Source organism: Diceros bicornis, chromosome 13, assembly GCF_020826845.1.
Source record: "Diceros bicornis minor isolate mBicDic1 chromosome 13, mDicBic1.mat.cur, whole genome shotgun sequence".
NCBI lineage: Eukaryota > Metazoa > Chordata > Mammalia > Perissodactyla > Rhinocerotidae > Diceros > Diceros bicornis.
Genome location: NC_080752.1, coordinates 21,907,234 through 21,930,645, shown reverse-complemented (window position 1 = coordinate 21,930,645; position 23,412 = coordinate 21,907,234). Strand labels below are relative to the sequence as shown.

The 23,412-nt window shown below is 63.8% G+C and overlaps 1 protein-coding gene across 1 annotated transcript; it reads right to left on the bottom strand.

The window, feature by feature from the left end:
* Positions 1–3: 3 nt before the first annotated feature.
* SAMD11 (sterile alpha motif domain containing 11) lies at positions 4–21,532 on the bottom strand. The gene is made up of 14 exons (XM_058552547.1): positions 20,688–21,532; positions 19,475–19,566; positions 15,420–15,601; positions 13,939–13,989; positions 9,016–9,140; positions 5,892–5,981; positions 5,592–5,726; positions 3,550–3,712; positions 2,421–2,536; positions 2,132–2,210; positions 1,540–2,054; positions 1,197–1,321; positions 751–861; positions 4–653 (listed from the first exon to the last, which is right to left on the bottom strand). The coding sequence occupies exons 1-14, from the start codon at positions 21,202–21,204 to the stop codon at positions 408–410; spliced, it is 2,547 nt and encodes an 848-aa protein (XP_058408530.1). The 5' UTR covers positions 21,205–21,532; the 3' UTR covers positions 4–407.
* Between the last annotated feature and the right edge of the window lie 1,880 nt (positions 21,533–23,412).

Here is a 23,412-nt window from a genome sequence, read left to right as displayed (position 1 = left end):
GGCGGCTGAGATACTGTTGTCAACCCCATGAGGGAAGCTGGTGATCTCCTGCCTGATGTCAGGATGCGGAAAACTTCGCGGAGCAGTCCTGGTCTCAGCAGGAGCCAGCGGGCCCGGCCCAGCCCACATGGCGTGACGTGCCTCTGCTGCCTCTTTTGTCTTTGGTCTGTCTGCAGCTGCCCAGGTTCGGGTCCCCAGGCCGTTTGCACTGCGCTCTACAGTCACCCCCAGAAAGTCTTTGGAAACTCGTTCCTTTCCTCTTAAGGCTCAAGTTTTCCTTGTAAAAATTCTTTGTGTTTTTGCATCCAAAACCAAAAAGAAAATAAGCTGTGGAGGGAGGGGCCTTTGCAGCTGGAGTGCCTGGCACTGAAGAGCCAGGGGATCTGAGTATCCACCCCTCACTCTACTCAGCACAGAGGCTGGGAGGGGTCTGTAGGCCCTGGGAGCAGAGCCATGGTTCCGTTCTCTTGCTTGGGGGAGGCTCGGCCCGCAGGGGAATGCCCGCCCCCATAAGGAGAGGGGACCATTGCTGGGGACAGGGTCTGCTCCCCTGGGGTGAGCTCCTGCTCCGGGGCCCGCAGTGTGGGTGGCTGCAGCGGCAAAGCCACTGGGAAGCTGGCCATGTAGAAGACGCGGCCCAGGCGCTTAGCCACCTGTGGAGAGACAAGACTGGGTGGGGGCCTGCCAGGCTGCAGGAGCCTTGGTGCTGCCCCTTCCATTGTCTGGAGACCACCCCCAGCTAGTGCTCACCTGGGCCCGGATCTTGAGAGCAGGCCCTAGCTTCAGCCCCATGGTGGTCAGGAGATGCTCCTCGGTCAGCAGGGGCAAGGTCTCCCCGTCGATCCCCTGTTCTCTAAAGACCTGGATGGGGGGGCGATATGGGCCTGAGTGCCAGGAACAGTGCCTGCCCACCCTGCTGGATCCCTCCAGTCCAGCAAAGGCTGGGTGTCCAGGGCTGACTCAAGGCTTTGCAGAGAACTGAGCCAAGAGGGGCTGTTGGTACAGCTTACAGGGAAAACTGAAATGAAAGAAAAATCTTTGTTGTGCTGGGCACATCCAGTGTTGAACGCAGAAGCACTGGAGTACCCGAGGTGGGGGAGTATGCACTAGTGTACCCCCTCCCTACACCGTTTTCGAGGAGAGAAATCTGGGGTGGGGAGAGGCCCTGGGGAATGGGGGCTGAGAAGTGTTCTCACCGGTGCGTATTCTCCACAGCCAGACAGGCCCCCCACAAAGCTGCAGACGTCCTCCACTGTCCACTTGCTGACATCCTCCAGGGCTGCGGCCTCCTCCCCATCCATGAGGAGGCCCCCCACGGTGCCTGGAGGACAGGGGGTATTACTAGGACTCTGGCAAGCTCTTTGCTACGCTCCCCCTGTCTGCTGACCTTTGCTTGCCCTAATTGTTCAGAGATGTTGGATTGATGACAAAGGGGTTCTTCTTCCCATGGGTGCCCTCCCTGAGACCTGGGGTGGGGGATGGGGCCTTGGTCTCCTTTCATGCCATGGAGGAATCTGAAGCATGGAAGGGGGTGCTCACCTGTGTGGAGGTAGGGGCTGATGGCGTAGGGTAAGCCCAGGGGCAGTGGAGGGGGCAGCATGGACCCTGAGAGAAGCCCCTTGCCCTCGGCGCTGGCCCCTCCAGTTGGGGCTTGGCCTGGGGTGGGTCCCCGGCCCCCAGCAGCCACCATCTCAGGGTCTTCTCCGTCTGAGTCCTTGGGGGGCTCATCTTCAGAGCCATCTGGTGCCCAAAGCCCAGTCCCAGTGGTCTCCTTGGATTCACTGGGCCGGGCTGAGGGAAGGCTGGGGCCCCCCTTTCGAGGCGCCCGGCGGGCCAGTTCCCGAGGTGGGGTAGGGGGGCTGGGGCCTGGGGGTCCCTGGGGGGGAAGAGTCAGCAGCGGCGCAGAGCTGTGTCTCAGCACCAGCATGGCCCCGCGCCGCTGCAGCTCCTCGGTGCCTTCGGGTGGGCGCAGTGAGGCTTCGGGCGCCAGCAGCTGCGGCCGGTGAGCACTCTCCAGCTCCTTCTGACGCAGCAGCTCTGCCGACATCTCCAGCCTGGCCGGGGGAGAGCAGGCCACAGAGTCAACCAGCTGACAGTGCCACCTCTGCCCCACTGTCCCCACGGCACCTACCGGGCCAGGTTCTGCTTGCGCAGGAGCTCCTGCTGCCGAGCGAGCATTTCCGCCTGGGCAGGGGGCAGGAAGCCGTAACCTGGTGAGAAGGGGACAGACCACGAGGCCAGGTGGCCGAGTGGTCCAGGGCTGCCTAAGCCCACCCTGGCTTCTCCTTGGCTTCAATAGGGACAGGATGGGTCCCTGGGGAGCTCTTGTGGATGCAGGGTCGGTCACTGGCAAACCCAGATGGCCCCCCACGAATGGCCCCCCAGGACACTAAGGGCTTGGGCACTCGCCTGCTCCTCACCTGGGGTCTGGCATAGAGCTGAGGGCACCCCCAAAAAGGGGGGCCTGAGGTGGGGGCCCAAGGCGATGTGCGGGGCATTCTGGGGTGACAGCAGGGGAGGCGGCTGCGACAGCTCCCTGCGGGCGGACGGCAGCGCGGTGAGCGGCGGCCCCGTTCCCCTAACGCCCCGCCCCCACCCCGCCGCCGCTAATTGCTGCCCCGCGGGCGGTCGATGCGCCGCAGTCACGGCTCCGGGTCGCCCCCCCCCTCTCTCCCCGCCCCACCCCGGCGGCGCCAATTAATCTCGGCGGAGGCGCTGACCCGGCGGGCGGCGGAGACGACAGCGGTGATTACCGCCCGGCGCCAGGCCCCCTCCCGCCCGCGCCCCGCGGACCCCCGCGCGCCGGGGGGCGGGCTGCAATTAGCCGCAGGCCGGGGCGGGGGGGCCCGCAGGAGGCTGAGAGCGCCGCAGCCCTGCCGGCCCCCCAGCTGGCTCACCCCTCGGCCTCTGCAGGTCGACCAGCCCCGCCCCTCCTCCGGGTCTCCGGCTCCGACAAGCCCGGGAGGCCCCGTCTGTGTCGCCAACGGCTCCGGCATCTGAATTGGTACTGCGGGAGGCTCCCCCCGTCCCGCCCCCAGCTCTCCTCCGACTTCCGGGTTTTGCAGCCTGGGGCTGCTCCCTCTTCTGCCCCCTCTTTACCTCCCTCTCCATGGTCGCCCCCAACCTGCCTCAAGCCCCCTCACCTACCTGGTGGGGGAGCAAAGCCCTCAGCTGTCTCAGGCACCTGGATCCAGCGGGTCCCACAGTTGCTCAACGGATATGGGAGTCGCCCTTAACACCCCCCAAGAGGGCTGGTCACCCCACACACTCTGCCCCAGTAATGTTCTCCTGGGGCGCCCAGCTCAGCGGGCATCAGGACCCTCCTGCACCGCAGGCCACGGACCCGGGTCGGGCACAGTGCCCGGCACACTCCAGTGCTGTACCCACACGGCCGCGTGGCTGCGACTGGGTGGGGAGTGTGCAGGAGTGAGGGTGGCTGACAAGGTGTGGAGGTGAGAAACGAGGTGACGGGTCTGCCCACCCCAGCTCTGTACCCCAGTAACGAGCACAGGGAATATGGGGGCCTCTGAAATGCAGGCACCCCAGTACCTCTCTGAGAAGGATGGGGTGCCAGCGGGGGTGGTACCCTCTCGGTGCTGAGCCAGGGCCTGCTTCCGACGCTGACCTGCTGTGGATGAGGGCAGGTGGACTTCCAGGCCACTAGTGCTCCTCACAGCTGCTGCTGCCACCTCCTGCCGGACCCTCAGAAGATCTGGAGGTAGCGGGCAACAGCAGTGACCCAGAGGCCAGGCTCCTCCTGGGCTCTCACTCCCTCCACCCTGGCAAGCACAGGACATTGGCCAAGGACACCAAGGAGCACACATCCTCACACTGACCCTGCTGGTTGGTCGCCAGGACAAAGATGAGCAGACAGCCAAGGGCAGGGGAAACAAATCATTACCGGGCAGCAGGCAGGCATGCTGGAGGATGCTGGGGGTGGGGGTGGGGGACCAGGTAAGCATTTGAAAAGGATACCGGGATGTTAGAAACCAAGATGTGGTGGGAGGGAGGGGAAAGCCGGCAGGTAGGGGACTCTGGTGGGGCATGAGTGTCGACACTGACAGGAGTTCCAGGGGGCACGGGATGGCAGGCTGCGGGAGCCTTGAGGGGAGAGGGTTGTGTTAAGACCGAAGAGTGGGGTGCAGGCCTGTTCCTGGAGGCAGTGTGACCAGGGTCCAGGTGATGGAGTGGGTGTTGAGCCCTGGCCTGACGCTGCCCAAGTGACCCCCTCCTAGGCAGCATGTGGTGCACTCAATGGGTCTAAGGCACTCTGCTCCCCGTTGCTCCCCACCCCTGCCCCTCCATCCTGCCCCAAGGCCGGGCCTCCGAGTCCCCCCGCAGCCCCCCAACTTGTGCAGGCTCCGCGTGGCGGCCTGTTTATAAATTAATTACCCGAAAAGCGGAGGTGGGTCCTGCCTGGGCCGGGTGCCAGCCCGCAGAGCCCAGCCGGCGCGGCCGCCCGCCTCCATCCCAGCGGGGCCCCGCGCCCCCGCCCGCGCGCCCGGCGGCCGCGGCTATTTACAGTCGGCTCCGCAGCGGGGGCGGCGGCGCGGGGCCTGATTGACAGCCCGGCTCCCGTGGCTCCCCGGCGGCCGGTGCCCCCTCCCCCGCGCAGGCCAGCGAGCCGCCCCAGGCAGGGCAAGGAAAGCAATTAAAAGGAAGATTTTTAAATTATTAACATTTGGTGAATTATTCAGGCTCTCCGTGCCTGACTGCCCTGGGGGACAGCGCCTGGTGTAAGCAGAGGAAATCCTGCCCGTTTCCCAGCGCCCCCTCACTCAGCCTCCAGCCAGAAAGGCCAAGCTCCCCTTGCACCGTGGGCTGGGGTCTGCAAGGAGGCCAGGGTGCAGCTACCCAGAGTGTGCCCCAAGTGTCCGTGAGAGGTGGGATGGACAGATGGACGGAGCCGTCCAGAGGGTGGGGAGCCGGGTAGGGCTTCCCCTGAGGGTTTGATGGCCAAATACCCACTCTGCCCATCCCGCCTTCTGGACGTTCACGAGTGGACGTTCCCTAGTGGGCACGTTCTGGAGCTGACTGCTGCCCTCCTGGAGGCCCCTCCCACCCAGTGACCCAGGCCCTCTCCGCAAGAGGCGTGCAGCACAATCACACACAGTCATACAGATTGGTGCCCTGGCTGCAGGTGGAGCGGGAAGGACTCTGGCGTACGGACCTTGTGCACAGACCAGGGGTCCACGAGAACCTGCGTGTCTGGGAGAGGGGCAGGTGGGCCTGGTGTGACCCCACCTCCCATTCTCACTTGGGCTCACTCAGCTCCATTTTCCTACCTATGAAATGACCCTGCCTGCACCTGGGGCCAGAGGGGCAGTGTGTGGGAGATGGTGGGGGTGGGGCTGCAGGGGACCTATTGCTCCGGCAGGAAGAGGAAGAGAGTCGTGCCTCATTGCCACCCACAAGAGGCCTGCGGGGGCCCAGGGGCCGGTGGACCCGCCTCTAATCTGCCCTTGGTGTCAGCAGCCAGAGACCCCAGGGCCTCTTTCCAGGGGGAGCAGAGGCCTCCAGGGACAGGGAGAGCCCAGCAGATGTGGGTGGACACCTGGTGAGGGGATCATGCGGAGGGTGGGGGGACATACCATGGCTGGGGAGGCCCAGGTGGTAGAGACGCTGGGGGTCCTCAAAGGTGCCGGCCTCACTCAGGGCGGACACGAGCCGGCGGTAGTGGTCCTCAGGGGCCATGCTGGGCCCTAGTTCCGGCAGCAGCAGAGTCTCTGTGTTGGGGGAGCACATGGTGAGGGGGCTTCTCCTCCAGATATTGCTGAGCAGGAGAGACAGGGCCTCCACTCTTAGAACCTGCTGCTGGGGCTGACCCTGCCCTAAACTGTGCCCCGCCCTCCTCCCGTAACCTGTCTTCCCACCCGGGGTCGGGCTCCCACCTTGGGGGGACTTGCTTCGGGCCTTCTTCTCCAGAGGGCAGTCACTGCTGATGTGGGGGGCGCAGCCCAGCCTCTTGCCCAGCAAGTCACCTGGGGGAGGGCAGAGTGAGCCCCACCCTGTGTCTCAGGGCCTGGAGGGGATGGAGGCTGGGGGTACCCGGCCCAGGCCCACCCCAACACCGGCCTCAGGCCCTGCCCAGCCCTGGCTCAGCCCAGAACCACACCCACATTGCTTGGCGGTGCCTGTGGGTCCTGGCCAGGTCAAGGCCTTGCCCAGCCCCAGGTCCCAGGCCTTCAGCCAGAGGACATCATGCCAGATTTGGGACAGGGCGAGGCCATGGGACAGTCCTGATCCAGGGCTCCGGGTTATGTGTGTGTGTAGATGTGATGGCAGATTCATGGTAGCAGCCTCAGGCAGCAACTCAGGGCCCCACAGGTGCCCCACTGCCCTCCCAGCTCAGTTAAGGAGCCTCCTCAGCATCCTGGGGGAGATGAACGAAAGGCTCTTGACTTGACTGGAACTCACCTTCTCTTCCCAGGACAGGGTGAGGACCAGCAGTGCAGGGTCCCATGCCAGGGCACCCCAACCTCTTCCTGCTCAGGGAAGTCCCCAGGCTGCAGGTCCCTGAGGTCAGGTGCACCTGCCACATCCACCTCTCCTGGGCCTCTCCACTCAGGCCACACCCCTCGCTGCCCCCAGGAGGCCCAAGCCAGCTCCTCGGCCTTGCCTCACACACCTGCCCACCTGCCCACCTGCCCAGCGGGCTCTGGGCTCCTGAGGGCACCCCTGAGCAGCCTCACCCACTGTTTACAGCCCCACATACAGCCTGCCACAGCAGTGGGAGGCCCAGGCCCCACCCCACCCCTCTCCCCACATCCTCTCGGGTCCCACATCCAAACCACACTCATCCATCTACCCGAGCCAGCCTCCCTCCATCCCAGTCCCTGGCTGCCCAACGCCAGGCTCCCTCTTGAGCCCCAAGCCTGGGGGTCCCTGCTGTACAGCTCAGCGGTTGTCCTTATCTCCTGGGCCTGCCACAGGGCTGGCCTCCAGGCTGGACCGTTGCTTCTGGCTCCCACTCCACCCTCATGAGGCCAGCTGGGTAGGTGGAGTGAGGGGACGCCCCCTCTGTGACCCGGGCCCGCTGTGACACCTCGGCGAGGGCGGCTCCCTAGAAGGCCTGCTGTCAGCTCCACAGCCTAATTCCTTTTCCTTATTCCCTTAATCGGTCATTTATATCAGGCTGGGGAAGTGCGGCAGCAGCAAGCAGCCGATCAATCTCCACTTTACAGCTGACAGAATGGTGCTAATAACTTATTGATCTCGGCCACCTCACTGCCACTGGCCTGGGCCCAGCAGCCCAGCGGCCAGCTCCAGGCCCTGCCCCAAGAGGGGCGAGGTCCCCATTGCCTGGAGACCTGGCCGGACAGGTGGAGGGGCACAACCAGCACAAGGCCGCTGAGGAGGCCCAAGTCTTCCGGCCCCAACAGCGTTGGGGCATCAGGGCCCAACGGCAGGAGGGCCGTGATGTCCAGCTGTGCCAGGCCTGGAGGTGGGTCTGGGCTGCATCCATGCCTGCTGCCCATGCCCTGACCCGCACGCCCCTCAGGATTTAGCAGGTGACCCAAGGCTCTCGCTGCCCTGTGATCTGTTTCCCATTTTCTGGCTGGGGAGCTCCCTCTCCCCTGGAACGGTACCTGTGGGGGGACCCAGCCCGTGGCTGCAGGGAGGACCTGCCACGGGGTCTGGGGTCACCAGTCCCTGATGAGGCCGCAATCACTCACAGCCACACCCGGAGCAGCCAGAAGTACACAGTCACCAGATGCCTGCGCAGACCCACGAGGAGCGCCCCCCGTCCTCCCCTCCTGCCCAGGACCGACGGGGGATGCTGACAAAACCTGGACACAGCACACACGTGACACTCATGCCACGCAGGCTTGACCCCTGAAGTGCTTCTCAGCGCAGTGAGGGTGAGGACAACCAGACACGGGGTGCGAGTGGGTCCCTGGCCACATGGAGGCCCCGAGGCCACAGCCTCTGGCTGGGAGCAGGGCACACACATCTGCTTTCACACATGCACACTTGCGCCCGTGTACAGGAGGAGCCCTCTGCGTGTGCAGGCAGCAGGGGCAGGGCCTGCTGGCTCAGAATATCTCAATCACCGCGGGGCTCCCGCGGCTCCGCAGATCGATGGGGCAATTAGATTTTATCAGCCGCCTGCTCTGCTGCCTCCGAAACAGCTCCAGCAGCAGCCCCCCCACCCCCACCCCACGAAGGCCTTCCCAGGCACAGGCACGCCTGGAGGCACTAATGCCAGCGCTCGGGGGCCCAGGATGGTAGACTGGACATTCCTGAGAGCTGCCCAGGGTCCACAGGACAGGAGGGACCCCACCAGCTCCTTTCACTCCCTGCCCCTTCAGCCGAAGCTCAGCTGTGCCCCACTTTCTGTAATGGTGCCTCATGGCCAAGTCCTCCAGGGAGGGCCTGAGTCCCCCAGCTGCCGCCTCCTTCTGGGCTCCTGCTGGCCCCAGGAGCTGCTCCTCCCCTCCACAGTGGCCCCAGTAGCTCCTGGGCTGGCACCCTCCTGCCCCAATCCCGTGGAGGTCCAGGCTCCCATGCCCTCTCTTAGGGGATGGACCCCTTCCCTCCCATAACGCCTTGTTCCGTGGGGTCGGCGGGCACGCCCGTGCACGCAGAGCACGTCCCTGCCCTCAAGTGAGCCCTGGGTGTGCACTTCTGAGCCTCTGTGAGGCCTGCACATCCCCAACCGTCCTGCATTCGTCTGCGCCTGTGAGGAGGGGGTGGTAGTGGCCTTGGCCTCTCCAAGCCCCCACCAGCAGCAGCCACGGTGGAGCCACCGCCTCTGCCTCCTGTCTGCCTGACTGGCCGGGATTAACACAATTACCATCACATGGAGCCCTGGGGGACAGCCGGCCTTGCCACCTCCCGCCTCCTCTGCTGGCCGCCGGCCAAAGCTGCTGGGGGTGGAGGCATCCAGAGCGGCTGAGCGGAGACATCAGGAGGGTCTCGGGGTGGACTGTCCTCAGGCGGAACTGCCACGGCCCTGGCAGCCCTGTCCTTGCCCCCTAACCCCCCACCCTCTGACTTCCCCGGGCTCCTCACCTGCAGCTCCCAGGCCGATCTCCACGCCACCTCTCGGGAATTCACAGCGGCTCTGATGCTCGGGCATAACGAGGTGGCGGCTGCGATGCACGCTGGATATGAGGGTGGAAAGGTCGCTGTCCTGGCTGCAGCAAAGCAAGACAGGGGAGGTGAGACCTCGTGAGGCCGCGCATCCAGCCCTGGGCATAGCAAGCGCCTGACCAAGCTTGAGCTGTTGGTGTGCAGGGCACCAGGGGACAGCATCTAAGTGTGGCAATGCCTCGTGCACACTTCTGCTTTCCAAATGTCTTCTGGCACGTGGGCCTCGCACTCAGACCCCAGGCTGCTCCAGGGAGGGTCTGGGTGGATCCAGGGCCCAGCTCAGTCTTGCCACGCTCTCTCCAGCGCGACCACTAACCGTGTCCCTGCTCCCCGTCTCAGGGGGCAGCCAGGCACCCACCAGGGTGGAGGGACTGCTCCCGGGGGACAAGCGCCCAGAGAGGACACACACTGTCACACGTACCCTGCACTTAGTACTGCGCCAGCCAGCTGCCTCAGTAAGAACGTTACATGTGCTATTTCAAGTAAAACTTGCAACCACCCATGAACCCCCAGTTTCTTCAAAGAAAGAAACCAAGGTTCAAAGTCCCACACAAAGAGATGCACACACCCAGGGACACCCACGTGGGCACACGCACACTCACGCAAGGACACCCACGCAGTCACACGCACACTCACATGGAGGGACACCCACACAGGCATACGCACACTCACACGCCGGGACACCCACATGGGCACAATCACGCACAGGGACACCCACGCGGGCACACACACACGCACACGCAGGGACACACACGTGGGCACACTCACACAGGGACACCCACACAGGCACACACACACTCACATGCAGGCACACCCATACGGGCAGACTCGCGCAGGGACACCCACATGGGCACACTCACGTGCAGGGACACCCACATAGGCACAGCACACTCACATGCAGGGACACCCACGTGGGCACACGCACACTCATGCGCAGGGACACCCACAATCACGCAGGGACACCCACGCAAGCACACGCACACTCACGTAGGGACACCCACACAGGCACACGCACACCCACGCGCAGGGACACCCACATGGGCACAAGCACACATGCAGGGACACCCATGCGGACACACGCACACTCACGTGGGGACACCCACACAGGCACACTCACATACAGGACACCCACACAGGCACACGCACACTCACGCGCAGGGACACCCACACGGGCACACTCGTGCAGGAACACCCACACGGGCACAAGCACACTCACATGCAGGGACACCCATGTGGGCACACACGTGCAGGCACACCCTCACAGGCACAAGCAAACACGTGCAGGGACACACACGCGGGCACACGCACATTCATGCAGGGACACCCACACAGGCACACTCGTGCAGGGACACCCACACATGCACACGCACTCTCACGCGCAGTGACACCCACATGGGCACACTCACAGGGATACCCACGCGGGCGCACACACACTCACATGCAGGGACACCCATGTGGGCATACGTGGCACCGTGGATGGGGCCTGCTCCCCTGGTGTACTCGTGACACTGTGCTCTCCCCAAGGCTCCGAGGCACACATGGGCCTGGAATAAACATGGACTTAACTCTTTTGTTCCCTCATTTCTCTTCCTGCTCAGTCACAGAACCCCGGAGAAAAGGGGGAGGAGAAGGCTCCAGGGCGACTGGGTACAAACAGACCTCCACCCCTTTGCTCTTGGGGTTCTGAGAGCCTCTCCCTTAGTTGGCACAGAGAAGGGACACCTGCCACCTTGCAGACCAGCCCGGAGGGACAGGAAGTCAGGACAGGACAGAAGAGGAGCAGGGAGGGAGCCAGGCACCCCACCCTTCCTCCCCAGCTCCCTGGCCCACCTGTAAAGCAGCAGCCTCTCGGCTGGGCTGCTGCAAGGGGGCCTCCATGGAGTGACCCGGGAACCGACACTGAACCTCATTAAATAGCCCCCAGCCCCCCTGGCCTGGGCGGCTGGAGCAGGCTAATCCAGGGCTGGCCCCTAAGCAGATCAGTTTCAGCACCAAAGACTCCAGGGCTGGGCTCTAGAGCCTTCTGAGAGACCCAGATGCGGGTTCCCTCCCCCATCCCCAGAGGAGGAAAGGCACCCCCAAGCAAACAGGAGGGCAGGTGGGGTGGCAGTAAGTACTTGATGGGATTAATTGGCAGCAGTTCTCATCCCCTCCATCATCCTCATCAGTGCGGAGCTGCCCAAGACAGAACTGCTGTCCTCAGCACCAGGGAGGGGCCAGGGGTCTGGAGGCAGGGCCGCCCCTGTGCCACGGAGCCTCCCTTGAGGGGACCCCCCCTCTGGTGTCACCAGGACTCAGGAGGTGGAGATGGACCGGCGAGGACAGGCGCTATCCATCTGCTCCCTGTGACCCTCAGCCCGGTGCCCACAGAGACCTTGCTGTCCCCATCCCCACCACAGCCGTCAGCTCTGCCACTCCCTGGTTGGTCACTCGGGCCCTCGGGCCCTTGGGCCCTCAGGCGGTGCTGCAGCCGTGGAGGTGACGCCCGGGGGAATCGGGTCGCTGCATGCCCACCACACCCCAGCTCTCTGCCTTGGGGGTTCACTCCACAGGCCCCAAGACAGCCTGGCCCGGCCCTGCAGAACTGGTCCCGGTCACCTGGTCACTCACTGAACAAATTATGCCAAGCTTTATGTAAAGAACTGAAAGAAACTTTGCACACACCAGGCTGAAAAGGCGTGAACCCCGTGCCCCTGTCCTAGCATGAAGTTCTCGCAGCCGTGAAAACACCCTCTCTGCCCTGCTACGCACAAGGGATGAGCCCACGAGGGTCTTGGCAGCTCTCAGCCGCACCGTGGGGTGAGGCTGCAGAAGAGGAGGTGAGGGGAGAGCCGGCGATGAAGGAGAGGGGAGCAGGCAGGGAAAGGGCCGCACAGAGTGGGGTGTGCTGGGAGGCCAGGGGGAGAAGGGCCTGGAACGCCGGGGCCGGGGCCCTCAGACTCCAACTCCCCTTTAGGGCCCCTGGCCTCCTTCAGGCTCCCTCAGAGACTGTCATACTGTCCAGTCCTTGCCCATCTCCCCCTAGCTCAGGGGCCTCAGGAGGGCAGGGACTACGTCTCCTGCCTGCTGCCCCAGGTACACGAGGGCTGAAGGGGGAGCTCCAAGCAGGCAGGCAGTTCACTGCAGAGTCAGAGAGACAGAGGGACGGGGACGAACGGACAGACGGATGATGGACAGATGGACGGACAGACAGATGAAGCCCAAGAGATGGAGTCAGCAGACAGACAAATAGAGAATGACAGATGAGGATGGACCCATGGATGGAGAGTGAGAGATGATGTCACAGACAGGTACTAGTGGACAGACAGATGGAGAGACAGAGACAGAAGGGATGGAAACAGCAGACAGATAGATGGACAGAGCCTGAAAGACAAACAGGAGACTAGAGACAGAAGGACAGATGGATGGGGCCAAAAGGAGCCAGGAAGAGACAAAGATAGAGCCAGGGTGGGGGCAGCATGAGGCGGCTGGGCTCTGTGCCCCCGCAGCCCTCCCTGGCCAGACGCCGGGGTCTGCTCAGCAGGCAGGGCAGATGGGCCGCAGTCTCCCCTCTGGTAAAATCCAGAAAGTCATCCCAGTGCCTCTAGGGCCCGTGTGGGACCGAAGGAGCCCACAGCACTCGGACCTGGCCTCTCACCCCCGGGACCCTCTCCACTTCCCATGCCAGGCGCAGCGAGGCGGGGGCTGCAGGAGGAGTCACTCCTGGAGTGGAGGAGCAGCCTTGGGTTTCCCTAGAGGCCTCGCCAGCAAATTTATCCTGTAGCTTCCCAGGTAAAAGGCTCATAAAATGTCATCAATGTTCATGACGGTTCATAAAAATGATCAGTTGAGCGGGCGGCTTCAAAACGAGGTGGAAATAAGTTTAAAGATGTTTTCATTGTAATTTGGCTCCAGGACCCAGACATTCTCAGAGACGTAAATAATAACACATCTGGCACAGAGCCAGGCTGGCCTCTCAGCTCTGGCCGCAGGAAGCCAGGCCTGCACTGGACGCCCCTGCCTGCTCCGCTGGACCTTTCCTGTGCCCTCCTCAGAAGCCAGGGGGTAAGACTTGACCCCATGACCAGAAACCACAGCCTGGGCTCCACCCACGGACTGACCATCCCCTGCCCCTGTGGAACCTGGAGCTCGGGTCTCCCCAAGGCCCCCAACCTCCTCTTCAGGTCCCTTCACTTTTATCTCCTTTCTGCATCTTGGATTCGCGGCCCCCTCGTCCTCCATTCTGTTCCCACAGGTGGAATCACCGTCAACTGGAGCAAACCCCCAACCTGCTGGGTGGGGCCTCCAGAGGACCTTTTCAAAACAAAACCTGGTCACTCCCCTGCTCCAGAACTTCTGGTGGCTCCCCACTGCCTGGAGGATAATGTCCAACAGGCCTAGCATCCAAGGCCCTTTAGCACCCAACTGAGCCAGACCTGTCAGCCTCCCTTCCTCCTCCCCTTCCACATCCACGTCACTCATTCCTCCACGTCTTTGCAAACGTCCCTTTTCCCTAGCGAACTTCTATGTATCCTTCAAGACCCCACTCACACATCACCACTCTCACCTCCTGGTGGGTCTCTGGGAGGGTAGGGGGAGGAAGTCACGGCCTCAGCTTTAGGCAGATGGGTTCAAATGGCCAGTCCCATGTGTGGGGGGTGCTCTGGCTCCAGGGTTGGGCTGCCCAGAACCCACATTTGTGCTACTGCAAGGCCTGGGCAGTCGACAGACAGACACAGACTAAGGAGGGGAGAGAGGAGGGAGGCTGGAGAGATTCAGAAGCAGATCCAGCAGAAATGGAGCAACAAGGCCCACCTTGCTCGCACGGTGTGTGGGGAGAAGTCTGGCCCAGGCCGGCCCTACCTGCAGGACGTCTCTCGGAAGGAGATGTTCACGTCCCAGTGGGTGTGGACTCTGAAAGGAGAGAAGCAGAGGGTCAGTGTGGCCTCTAGGACCCTGCACCTGGACAGCAGGGCGTGTCTGTGGCATACCCCTCATCTGCCCCAGAGCACCAGCCCTGAGGGAGCTAGGCTGGCTCAGACCTGCCTCCAGCGCCATCTGGTACCAGCCCAACTGGCCAGCGGCTGCCACTAGGACAGGCCTACAGGCGGGAGCCAGCTCCTGGCCTCACTAGACAGAGAAGCCAGGAAGGACAGAACTGAGGCCGGTTGCAGTGGACCCAGAGGCGTCCCCACGTTGTGCTGGGGGTGGGGGCTGCAGCTTCCTCTGCAGGTCACTCATGCCAATGAATGCGAATTCCCAGTCACTAGAGCTGCTCCGGAACCAGGTCAGGGAGCAAGGCCTATGGCAGCCACCAGCACCAAGGGTCAGGTGTCAGCCGAGGTGGGTGCAGGCTTCTGCGTCCCAGGTGCTGCCAAGCTGCCTCCCGAGAGTAACTACCACACAACAGAGGTAGCAGGGATGCCAGGCTGAGAGGCCAAGGAAGGAAACAGCTCTGCTCTGTGCCCACATCCTCACCCACAGCAGAGTCCCCGAAAGGGCCCGGGGGCTGAGTGAGGGCAGTGGGAAGCCGGTGTCCTGCTTCACCTCAGCAAGTGTGGGTGTGGGGGCTGGGAAGTGGGGGTCTCGGGGGTCCGGGGGAGTTATCTTAGAATAGGAGATATTAGGACATGTTAAAAGACTAAGTGGGAAGAGAGAAGGCCTAGAAATTCTCGGGATGCATAATATGTGCTGAATGGACAGCCAGACAGATGGATGAACAGATGGACGGATGAATGGACAAAGACTTGAGTGTACAGAGGGAGGCACCTCTGCTAGGAGGGGAGAGGGTGGGAGGTCAGGAAGGGGGCCCTAAGCCTGGAAGGGACAGCGAGGAGCCAGGAGAGCTGCCGCCGGCCAACAAGAATAAGCAAGTGTCCGGGAGGCTGCTCCCTCATGGGTCTGCCCAGCCTCTCTCTCCCTGCCGGGCTGTGGTGGGACCAGGCCCTCCCTCCTGGGGCTCCCTGACTGCCCTTTTCCTGGAGCCCCTGGGCCTAGCCCCTTCCTTCCTCACCCCTGGCAGCTCTGTCCCTCCTCAGCACCTGCCCCACAGGGAGCCACGTCGACCCCTCCCCGGCCCACTCTGGTCATGGCAGGGCCACTGGTGGTGCCTGCTCCCCAACAATGGTGATCTGGTCCTGGCTTGGCCCTCGGTCCCCAAGTGGGGGCAAGGTGGGTTCTCACTCTGGTCCTGCAACGTGGAAGGGCCTGGACTGTCCCCAGAAGTCCAGTTTGTTTCAGCTGTCAGTGTCCCGAGACACCACCCCCGCAACGGCCTTGCCTTAAGCTGCCTGGAGACCCCCATCATGGTCTCCACCTTGCCCCCTGATCCTCGGTGGAAGTACCTCCTCTTCATGATACGGACATGTGGGTCATCCTCCTGCTTCAAGCCCGGCCGCTGCCCACAGGCCGGGCCACTCCCGCCGCTGTCACCATCACTGGCTGAGAAGCTAGGGGTCAGCTCCTTCTTTAGGACCCGCACGGGGGGTGGGGCAACTGTCCTCTTGTCTGCTAGCCGACCCCGGTTCTGGGCAGGTGGGAGGAGAGGACGGTTAGGCTGAGCCCGGCCCCTCAACCTCCTGGGTGCTTGACCCCAGTCCCAACTCCCCAGCAAGGCCCAGGTGACAGAAGCCCTTGGAGCGGCCCCTAAGATAAAACAGGTACAGTCACCGGCCATCGCTCCCCGTTCGCTGTCCCGGAGGGGCCTCCAGCCTCCAAGATAGGCCCCAGGGTCAGCAGGAGCCACAGCTGGCCAGAGGCAGGGAGACGAGGTGTTGGTCAGGGGCCCCTTCACAGACTGCCTTCCTTGCTTCACCCCACCCTGGATGGGGCTGAGGTGGGTATGGGCCAGACAAGGGCACTGCCTTCCCCACGCCACATTCCAGCCCCGTCCCCCTCCACAGGCACTCGGCCTGAGTGTGGGGACGCCCACCTGGAGGCAGACCCTGGCTTTCCCAGCCTCTGTGTGCGTGTGTCTGCCTGACCATCCTCTCAGGCTGTGTGAACTGGGTCTGTTAGTGCCGTGCGGAGCCCAGCTCAGGGGTAGTCTGAAGGCAGGGGCCTGAGCCCGAGCCTGCTGACCCCTTGCACACTGCAGGCCTGGGGTTCACAGGTCACCTGGTGAGGGGCCCTGATCAGCCCAGGTCCTGTCCCATGGGCCTTGGTAGGCCTGCCCTCTGGGTCAGGAACTGAGGGATGTAGTTTTCCCACAAGGCCTTCTCCCTCCCCTGCGTCCATGGTGTGAGCGTGTGGAGTGTGTGCAAGTGTGTGTGAGTGTGTGGAGTGTGTGACGAGGCAGGGCTCACCGGTGTGCGGCCACGGGTGCCGAGAGCTGGGAGAACAGAGCAGGAAGGTGTGTCCTGTGCACAGACGCACAGGGCCCTGCACATAGAGCTGGTATGTGTTCAGAGCTCGTGCACACACACCAGTGGGCACACACTCAGCACTCATGTGCACAGGCAAGGTCCCCTCTGTGTCTCTAGGTCCCTCCACCCAGGAGAAGACTAAAAAGTTGTTGATTATTTCCTGGTGGGCATGAGGCTTTTGCTTATTTAATAACAGGTTACTGGCTCAAGGAGGTAGCAGGGGCCTTGGAATTATCTAATTTTCTCTCATCTCTTCAGTCAACGGGGCCTCCGTGGACCCCTCTCCTCCTGTTGTCAGGACAACATGCCCCTACCACACCCGTGAGCTTGAGGAGGAAGTTGTCAAGGAGGGTCTCACCACCTCCCCGGACCACGTCACCCTGGACCCCAAGCGCAGCTGTGCAGCCACCACAGTCCTGTCTTCCAGAACAAAGGTTCTTTCAGACTCAGACCACTGTCACCTCCAGACACACAGGCCACCCCAGCCCCAAAATTGGGCAGTGCCCCCGATGGGGCTGGGGAGCCCTGGTCTTCTCCCCACCGGGTCTGGGAGCCAAAACCCTTCCCCACAGACTCCAGGAACCGCAGGCCCCCATACCTGCCCTCATGGACGCATCCAGGCCACCCTCCATTTCCTCTCTGCAACACGCACTCAGTGGGAGGGACGGGGTGGCACTGGGGCAGGGTGGAGTGGGGTGGGGCAGTGGAGTCTGAGGGTAGGCCTGCAGATGAGTGGGCTGGCTCTGTGGTCCCTTCTAAGACCCTGGCCTTGGCCCTGTGCTATACCAGCAACAGCAGAGCGTGGGCGAGGCTGCAGCTGTGACGGCCTCTCTGGTCTCCATGCCTCTTTGTGCCAGCCAGTGGGCTCCGGGGGAAATGTTTTCAGCAGTCCCTGGCCTGTCTGGAGTGTGCTCTGCTGGGCAGTCCCGCTCAGCTCTGCCCTTCTCTAGCCTGCTATAGCCCAAGCATTGGGACCTTCTCTGGTGCCTTTCTGCTTTAATTCAATTATTCTCTTAAAAAGAAAATGAAATGCATCTCTCTCAGTGGGCTGGGGAAGAGGAGAAGGAAATGAGGCTGCTTGGGATGAGGCCAGTCCAGCTACGTGGCCTGGGGTGGCTCCTAGGGATGCTCCTGTGGGAGGGGGGCTGAGGAAGAGGGAGCAGGATGGACAGCCCTGACCCTAGCCAAGGACAGGGACCATACAGGCCTCCTATGCACCCCTTGGCCGCTCAGCCCTGCTCAGCAGCACACAGATTTGGGGGCTGGGTGCCGAGCCTCTGCCCCGAGCCAAGCTGGCTCCTTGAATGGTGCAGGTGGTGTGTGGAGGCCAGCTTGCTTGGCTGCATGACCCCTGTGCCATGTGCACACCCGCATGCTGCCCCTGGCGTATCTGTGACCGTGAAGTGTGCACATACTTGTGGGCCTGGCTGTGGCGGGTGGGGGCTGGAAAGACAAGGGGGTCCGTGGGGCTCCTTCCCAAGGGACAGACCTGGGAGGGACCAGGCTCAGGAGGGGCAGGCCCAGGTCTGAACCATCCCTCATGCAGGGCAGGGACTTGGGAGCCCCAGACAGGTAAGCAGCCCTGGGCTGTAGCCCCATCCCTGTCTGAGCCCTCGATCCAAGCAATGTCCTAGGGGGGATGGATGCTGGGCTCAGGCTGCCTGCCCCCGCCTCCTGTGGATGGCCTCCGGAAGGGGAGGGTTAGGAGAGGCAGGGCTCCTCCCCCCAGAACAGAAACCCCAGGCCAGCCTGGAGGGTGCCCAGAGGATGCCTCTCTGGCACCAGCTGCCTGAGAGAGGGCAGAAGCAGAGAGGGAGCTGGGCCTCCTGCCCCAGGCAGGTGTGGGGGCAGTGGGCAGGAGACAGCTGCTTGTGCACACATACACACTGTCTGGGAGCTCTTGTGCACAGGCGTGTCTGTGCCTGCGATGAGCTCGTGTCGGACGGCGTGTGGGGTGGGCACACGGGTGAGGTGTGGCTGTATCCCCTTCTCCTGCCCAATCTCCTGTCTGTCTTCACAGATGTGTCTGTGGCTTCCCCAGGGCCCAGAGGAACCCAGGGCCCCCTCCCCCACCCTGTCGCCAGTCCAGAGTAAAGAAGCCAAGACAGGTGCCCAGAACCTCTCAAGCCACTTTTCCTCTGCCTCTCCCACCCCTTCCTGCCAGAGGGGGCTGCTGAGTGGTGCCAGGAATAGCAGTGCCGTCCCAACCACCACCAGGAGCCACAGCCCTAATTGGCTCTCCCCCAGGGGCTCAAAATTGGCTCCTCTCAAGACGCAATTTCCTTTTCAGATCAATCCTCCAACCATCCTGCCTGGCAGACATGCGAAGGAGAAGGCAGTGCTTCAGGGTTGGCTCAGCACCTGATCTCTTCTGCTCCCCTAGGCCAGTGAAGGGATGAACAGATGTCTATACTGGGCTGGGAGCCCCACACCAGCCTCCAACTCCAGTTCTCTTGACACCAAAGGCCTGCCCTGCACAGATCCTGCCCCTGACTGTGCTGTGTCTGGACACTCCTGGACATCTGGGGCTTTGCTCTGCAGGGCTCCAGCCTTGGCACCCCACAGACACACATCGCTGTGATCCGAGCCTGGGACCATCCCAGAACGCCAGCCAACACTGTCACACCCCGGAACAAGCAGTACCCTAGGACTGGCCCCTCTCCCAAGTTGAGCCAGATGACATGCTGACCCCCAGACCTGTGATAGGGCAGAGTCCTCAGACCCCAGTTGGATGACACTGTCCAGGAAGGAGACCTTCACACCTGGGCTGTTCCCACGACTTCAGGAGAAGCAGCTGCAGGGCTCCCAGGGGGGAAGCTCCAGGATTGGCAAAACCTGGCCCTGCCTCCAAAGGAGAGGGGCTCCCGGTGCCCCGGATTCCCACCCAAAGCAAAGTCTCCAAATTTCCCCCTTGCAGACTCCCACCTGTACAATGGCAGGGTTGAGCTTAGGACTCTCGATCCTATAAGACACAGGCACAAGCTGCGCAGGGGAGAAGGGAGACCCCGAAGCCCCAATTTTCTAGAACATCTCACCACCGGGGAGGATATTCGACAGCCCGGACAGTCGCAGATCGGAGGGTGCACCTGCAGAATCCCCTTGGACATAAGCGTCTTCAGACTTTTCCCTGCGAGGAGAGCCGAGGCGGGACCGGTGAGGGAGCGGGGCCGAGCACGCTTCCGGGGTGCAGTCAGCTGCAAGGCCGGTCCCCCCTCCTGCCAGGTGTATGAACATCCACCTCGTCCAACTTCCGAGCCCGCCACCCGGCCCTGCCGCCCACCCCACCCTCGCGCACGCCGCGGGGATCTGCAGAGCTCAGAAACTCAAGATCCGGACGAGCGCCCTCCCCCGACGACGGGCGGCCTCCTCCCCGCCCCCTGCGCCCCTCCTCCCGCGCTCCACCCTCTCCAGGCCGGTCCGCGGGAACCCGGAGCAGGGCCCAGAAAGGTCGAGCCCGGGCGCAGGTGATCGGCGCCGTCGGGACCCGGGACTGCGCCTGATCCCGCAGCGGGAAGAGGGCAGCCACCGCGGAGCCGCGAACCCCAAAGTCAAGCGCGACTGCGTCCCTAACTTTCTGACTGCCCCCACCCCCACGCCTGGCGCTCACCACGCCTCCCCCGCTTGCCGGCTCAGGCACCCGCAGGTCTCACCAGTGCAGCCAGACTCCTGCCGGAGCCCAAGCACGCCGCTCCCAGCCCCGCCGCCGCTCCGGCTCCGCGCGCGCCCCCGCCCTGACGCGCGCTCCCGCGGCCCCCACCTGCTTGCGCCACCCCTACGCCTTCCTCTTCCCTCCAGCAGCGCGCACCCGCACTCCGGCCGCCCGTATGCCCCTCGACTCCCGCCAGTACCGGTGGCTTCGCGCCCGGGGAGGGGAGTGTCCCACCCAGCTGGCCTCTCGCCTGCTCTCCCGAGTTCCCGTAAACTTCCCCTCAGCCTCAAGGCCCAAGAATCCCGCAAAGACCTTCCGAACGGAAGGAGCGGCCGGCTCGTGCGCGGCCGGGAGTCCAGGGCACCGCGGCCCGAGCTAGGGGAACGGTGGAAGTCGAGGGCGCTCTGCCCAGGTCCACCACGGCTACCGTGCTGCGGGGGGGCGGGGGAGTTTCCCTGCAGCAGCCCCGGAGTCGCAGCGCCCTCTCTGGGCGGAGATGGAGTCTCCCAGATGTCAGAACGAGGGGGGTCCGGACCCACGGGTCCTCGGGGAGCGGAGGGGAAGGACGGTAGCAGCCCGTGCCCCCATCTCGGCCGCACCTTTGTGGCGGATGCTGCGCTTCCAGTCCTTGGCCGTCTCGCGGCCGCTGACGAACTGGAACTCGTTGGGCGTGAGCCACTCGCCGCGGTGGCGGATGGAAGGACCCTTGCTGCCCTGGCAGAGTCTGCGCACGTAGAGCAGCGCGCGATTGGCGCCGCACTCCACCTCGATGCACGGCTCGCCGTTGTCCAGCAGCGGCTGGAAATCCGGTGCCGCGGCCGCAGTGGCCGAGAAGCGCTCGAGGGCCAGAGGGTCCCGGGGCAGGTGGAGGTGCGGGGCGGCCTCGTGCAGGCTCAGGTAGGCGCGCGGGGCGCGGAGTGGCGGAACCAACAGTGCCTCATAGCCGGCGGTCGCGGCGGGTAGCGAGGCGGCCGGGGGCAGGGCGGCCGCGGCGGGCAGTGGCGTCAGATAGCCGGGCAGCGGTGGCAGTGGCAGCGCGGCTAGCGTCGGGTGGAAGGTAGCTAGAGCCAGGGCCAGGTCTTCGCGACCCGGGAGCTCCTTCTTGACCGCCGGCATGGCGGGCCAAGTGGTCCTGCAGCCTGGCTCTTCGCCGCCGGCGCAACTTGTTCCGGCCCCGGCTGGAGCTGGGTCTAGAGGGCGGGGGGCCGGGGAGACGCCTGGCCGCGCGCCAGCCCTACCCGCTACTGCGCCCCGCAGCCGCCGCCGCCGCGCCGCCCGCCTGGCCACCTCGGACAGCTGCCTGGCCGGCTGGCGGGGCCTCGGCTGCCCGAGACATGGTGCTGCCGGAGCTGCTATCGATCCCCGATCGACCTGCCAAGCGCCGCAGCTCCAGGGCCCCGGGGGTCCACGGGGCGCCGGGCCACCTGCGCCCGCGGCCCCGCGCCCGGCTCGCCGGTCCCGAGCCGGGCAGTGAGGAGTCGTGGAGTCTCCGGCCCGGCGCCCCGCCCCGCCCGGGGGTCCCAAGCCCGCCCCGCCCCGCGGTCCCGGCCGCGCACCCGCGTAACTGGCGCGCGCCCGCCCGGCGGGGACTTGGGAGACTCCCGCCCCCGCCGCCCCCGCCGCCGCCGCCACAACTTGGCCCATTTAAACGGCCCCAGCGCGGCGGGCGGGCAGGCGCGGGCTCCAGCAGGGGGTGCGTGACGGCCGACTGGGCTCACGGGGGACAGGGCTGCACCCTCTGCCCTGTTCCCCAGTGGGCGAGGATAGGAGGAACGGAGACGGAGACGGGGTGGGGGGTGCGGATGCTAGCGAGACCCGCCATTGTCGAGGGAGTCACCGAGCCCAGCTGGGGTCCCGGCCTCCACGTGGGCGGGGGCGGGCCCAGGACCAGGAGAGGGCTCCGTGCGGAGGACGGATCCGGGATCGGATCGGCCGCTTGCTCCGGCGGGTGTGTGTGTGAGCCGGCGGCTCTGAGTGGGTGGTGGGCATCAGTGTCGGGGAGGGTGTGGGTGGTCTCTGCATCCGCAGGGTGTGAGGCTGTGCGTTTGTGGTATGTGGCCTCAGCACATGTGTTGGGGGGTGGGTTCATGTTCTGTGGATAACAACGATAACAATTCTGTCATTTATGGCCGCCTTACTGTGTGCTTTACACACCTTAGTTCATTTGATCATCCCGCTGTGATTTTTTTTACTATCCTCATTTTATAGATGGAGAAGGTGAGCCACAGAGAGGTCAGGTAACTCTCCCGATGTCACACAGGTGCTTCACAGCCAAGCGGTCTGACTCCAGGACAGACAGTGTCTGAGCCGGGATACAGGGCAAGAAGGTGGGCTAGACCCAATCTGGGTGAATCCGGGTGAGGGAGGAGCAGGGCAGCTGCATGTGGGGTTGTGCACTTGAGAACACTTCTGCTCACTACTGCGAGCAAGTGTGGGGAAGGGAAACCTGCTACATCCGTGTCCACCTCTGTGCCTTGGGGGAGAGGTCAGCCTCGGCCCAGCGCTGGAATGAGGGCAGCTTGTCCCCTACATGTCAGCATGTCAGCCTTCTGGGGGGTGGAATTAGGAAAAGAAACCGAGAAACCCTGTAGCTTTGGTGCTAGCTGGTGAAACAAGCTTGTCTTTCTCTGGTGTGTCATTTTGGACAAGCTAGAAAGTAGCCTCAGATGCCAACCCAGCGCCCAGACTCCCCATCCCTGCTCCTCGGAGATGCACCTGGCAGGGCATCCTTGTGGGCACCTCCCTGACCAGGGGTGGAGCTGGATCAGAGGAGGGCTTGCAACTTCTGCCAGGGAGGGGCTGGGAGTGAGGGAACACTCCACCACCACCCACCTCCTTCCAGATGCCAGCACCAGCTGGGCACGTGGCTGACAGCTGGCGACCACTCTGCTTTCCCTCCGTGAGGCACATCTATCTGTTGGGGTTTAAGGGGCCAGGTGGGAGTGTGGGTGTGAGTTACCCTTTCTTACTTCGCCACCCTCAGCCCCATTGCCCCCTCTGCAGCCTGGACACCGGCATGAGCCTGACCCCAGGTGTGATAGCTGAGGCTGTACGGTGCTTCCACGTCTGATGGACGCAGGAGGCTGTCTCTGCCTGAGGGCCAAGGCCCACTGAGGGGCTGTTGTGTTAATCGCCATCGTGGCATCGTGTGCAGAGGCTGTCAGGGCGCAGCTGGAGGCCAAGTGGGATGGGCCCATGTTGTGCCCACTGTCTGGGCACCACCCCTGACCCTGCTGCCGAAAGAGATTCCTGTCCGCCCCACCCTTCTCATATGTGGGGGCACCTATCCGCTGAGCCTCAGGTCTCCGAACCCCTGCCCCTCAG

Coding starts and splice junctions, on each gene's coding strand:
- SAMD11 (XM_058552547.1), bottom strand. CDS start 21,204: ATGCCGGCGGTCAAGAAGGAGCTCCCGGGTCGCGAAGACCTGGCCCTG. Junction 13,990..15,419: donor GTCCGTATCATGAAGAGGAG/GTACTTCCACCG, acceptor CTCTCCTTTCAG/AGTCCACACCCACTGGGACG. Junction 1,322..1,539: donor CAGCCCCTACCTCCACACAG/GTGAGCACCCCC, acceptor CCTGTCCTCCAG/GCACCGTGGGGGGCCTCCTC.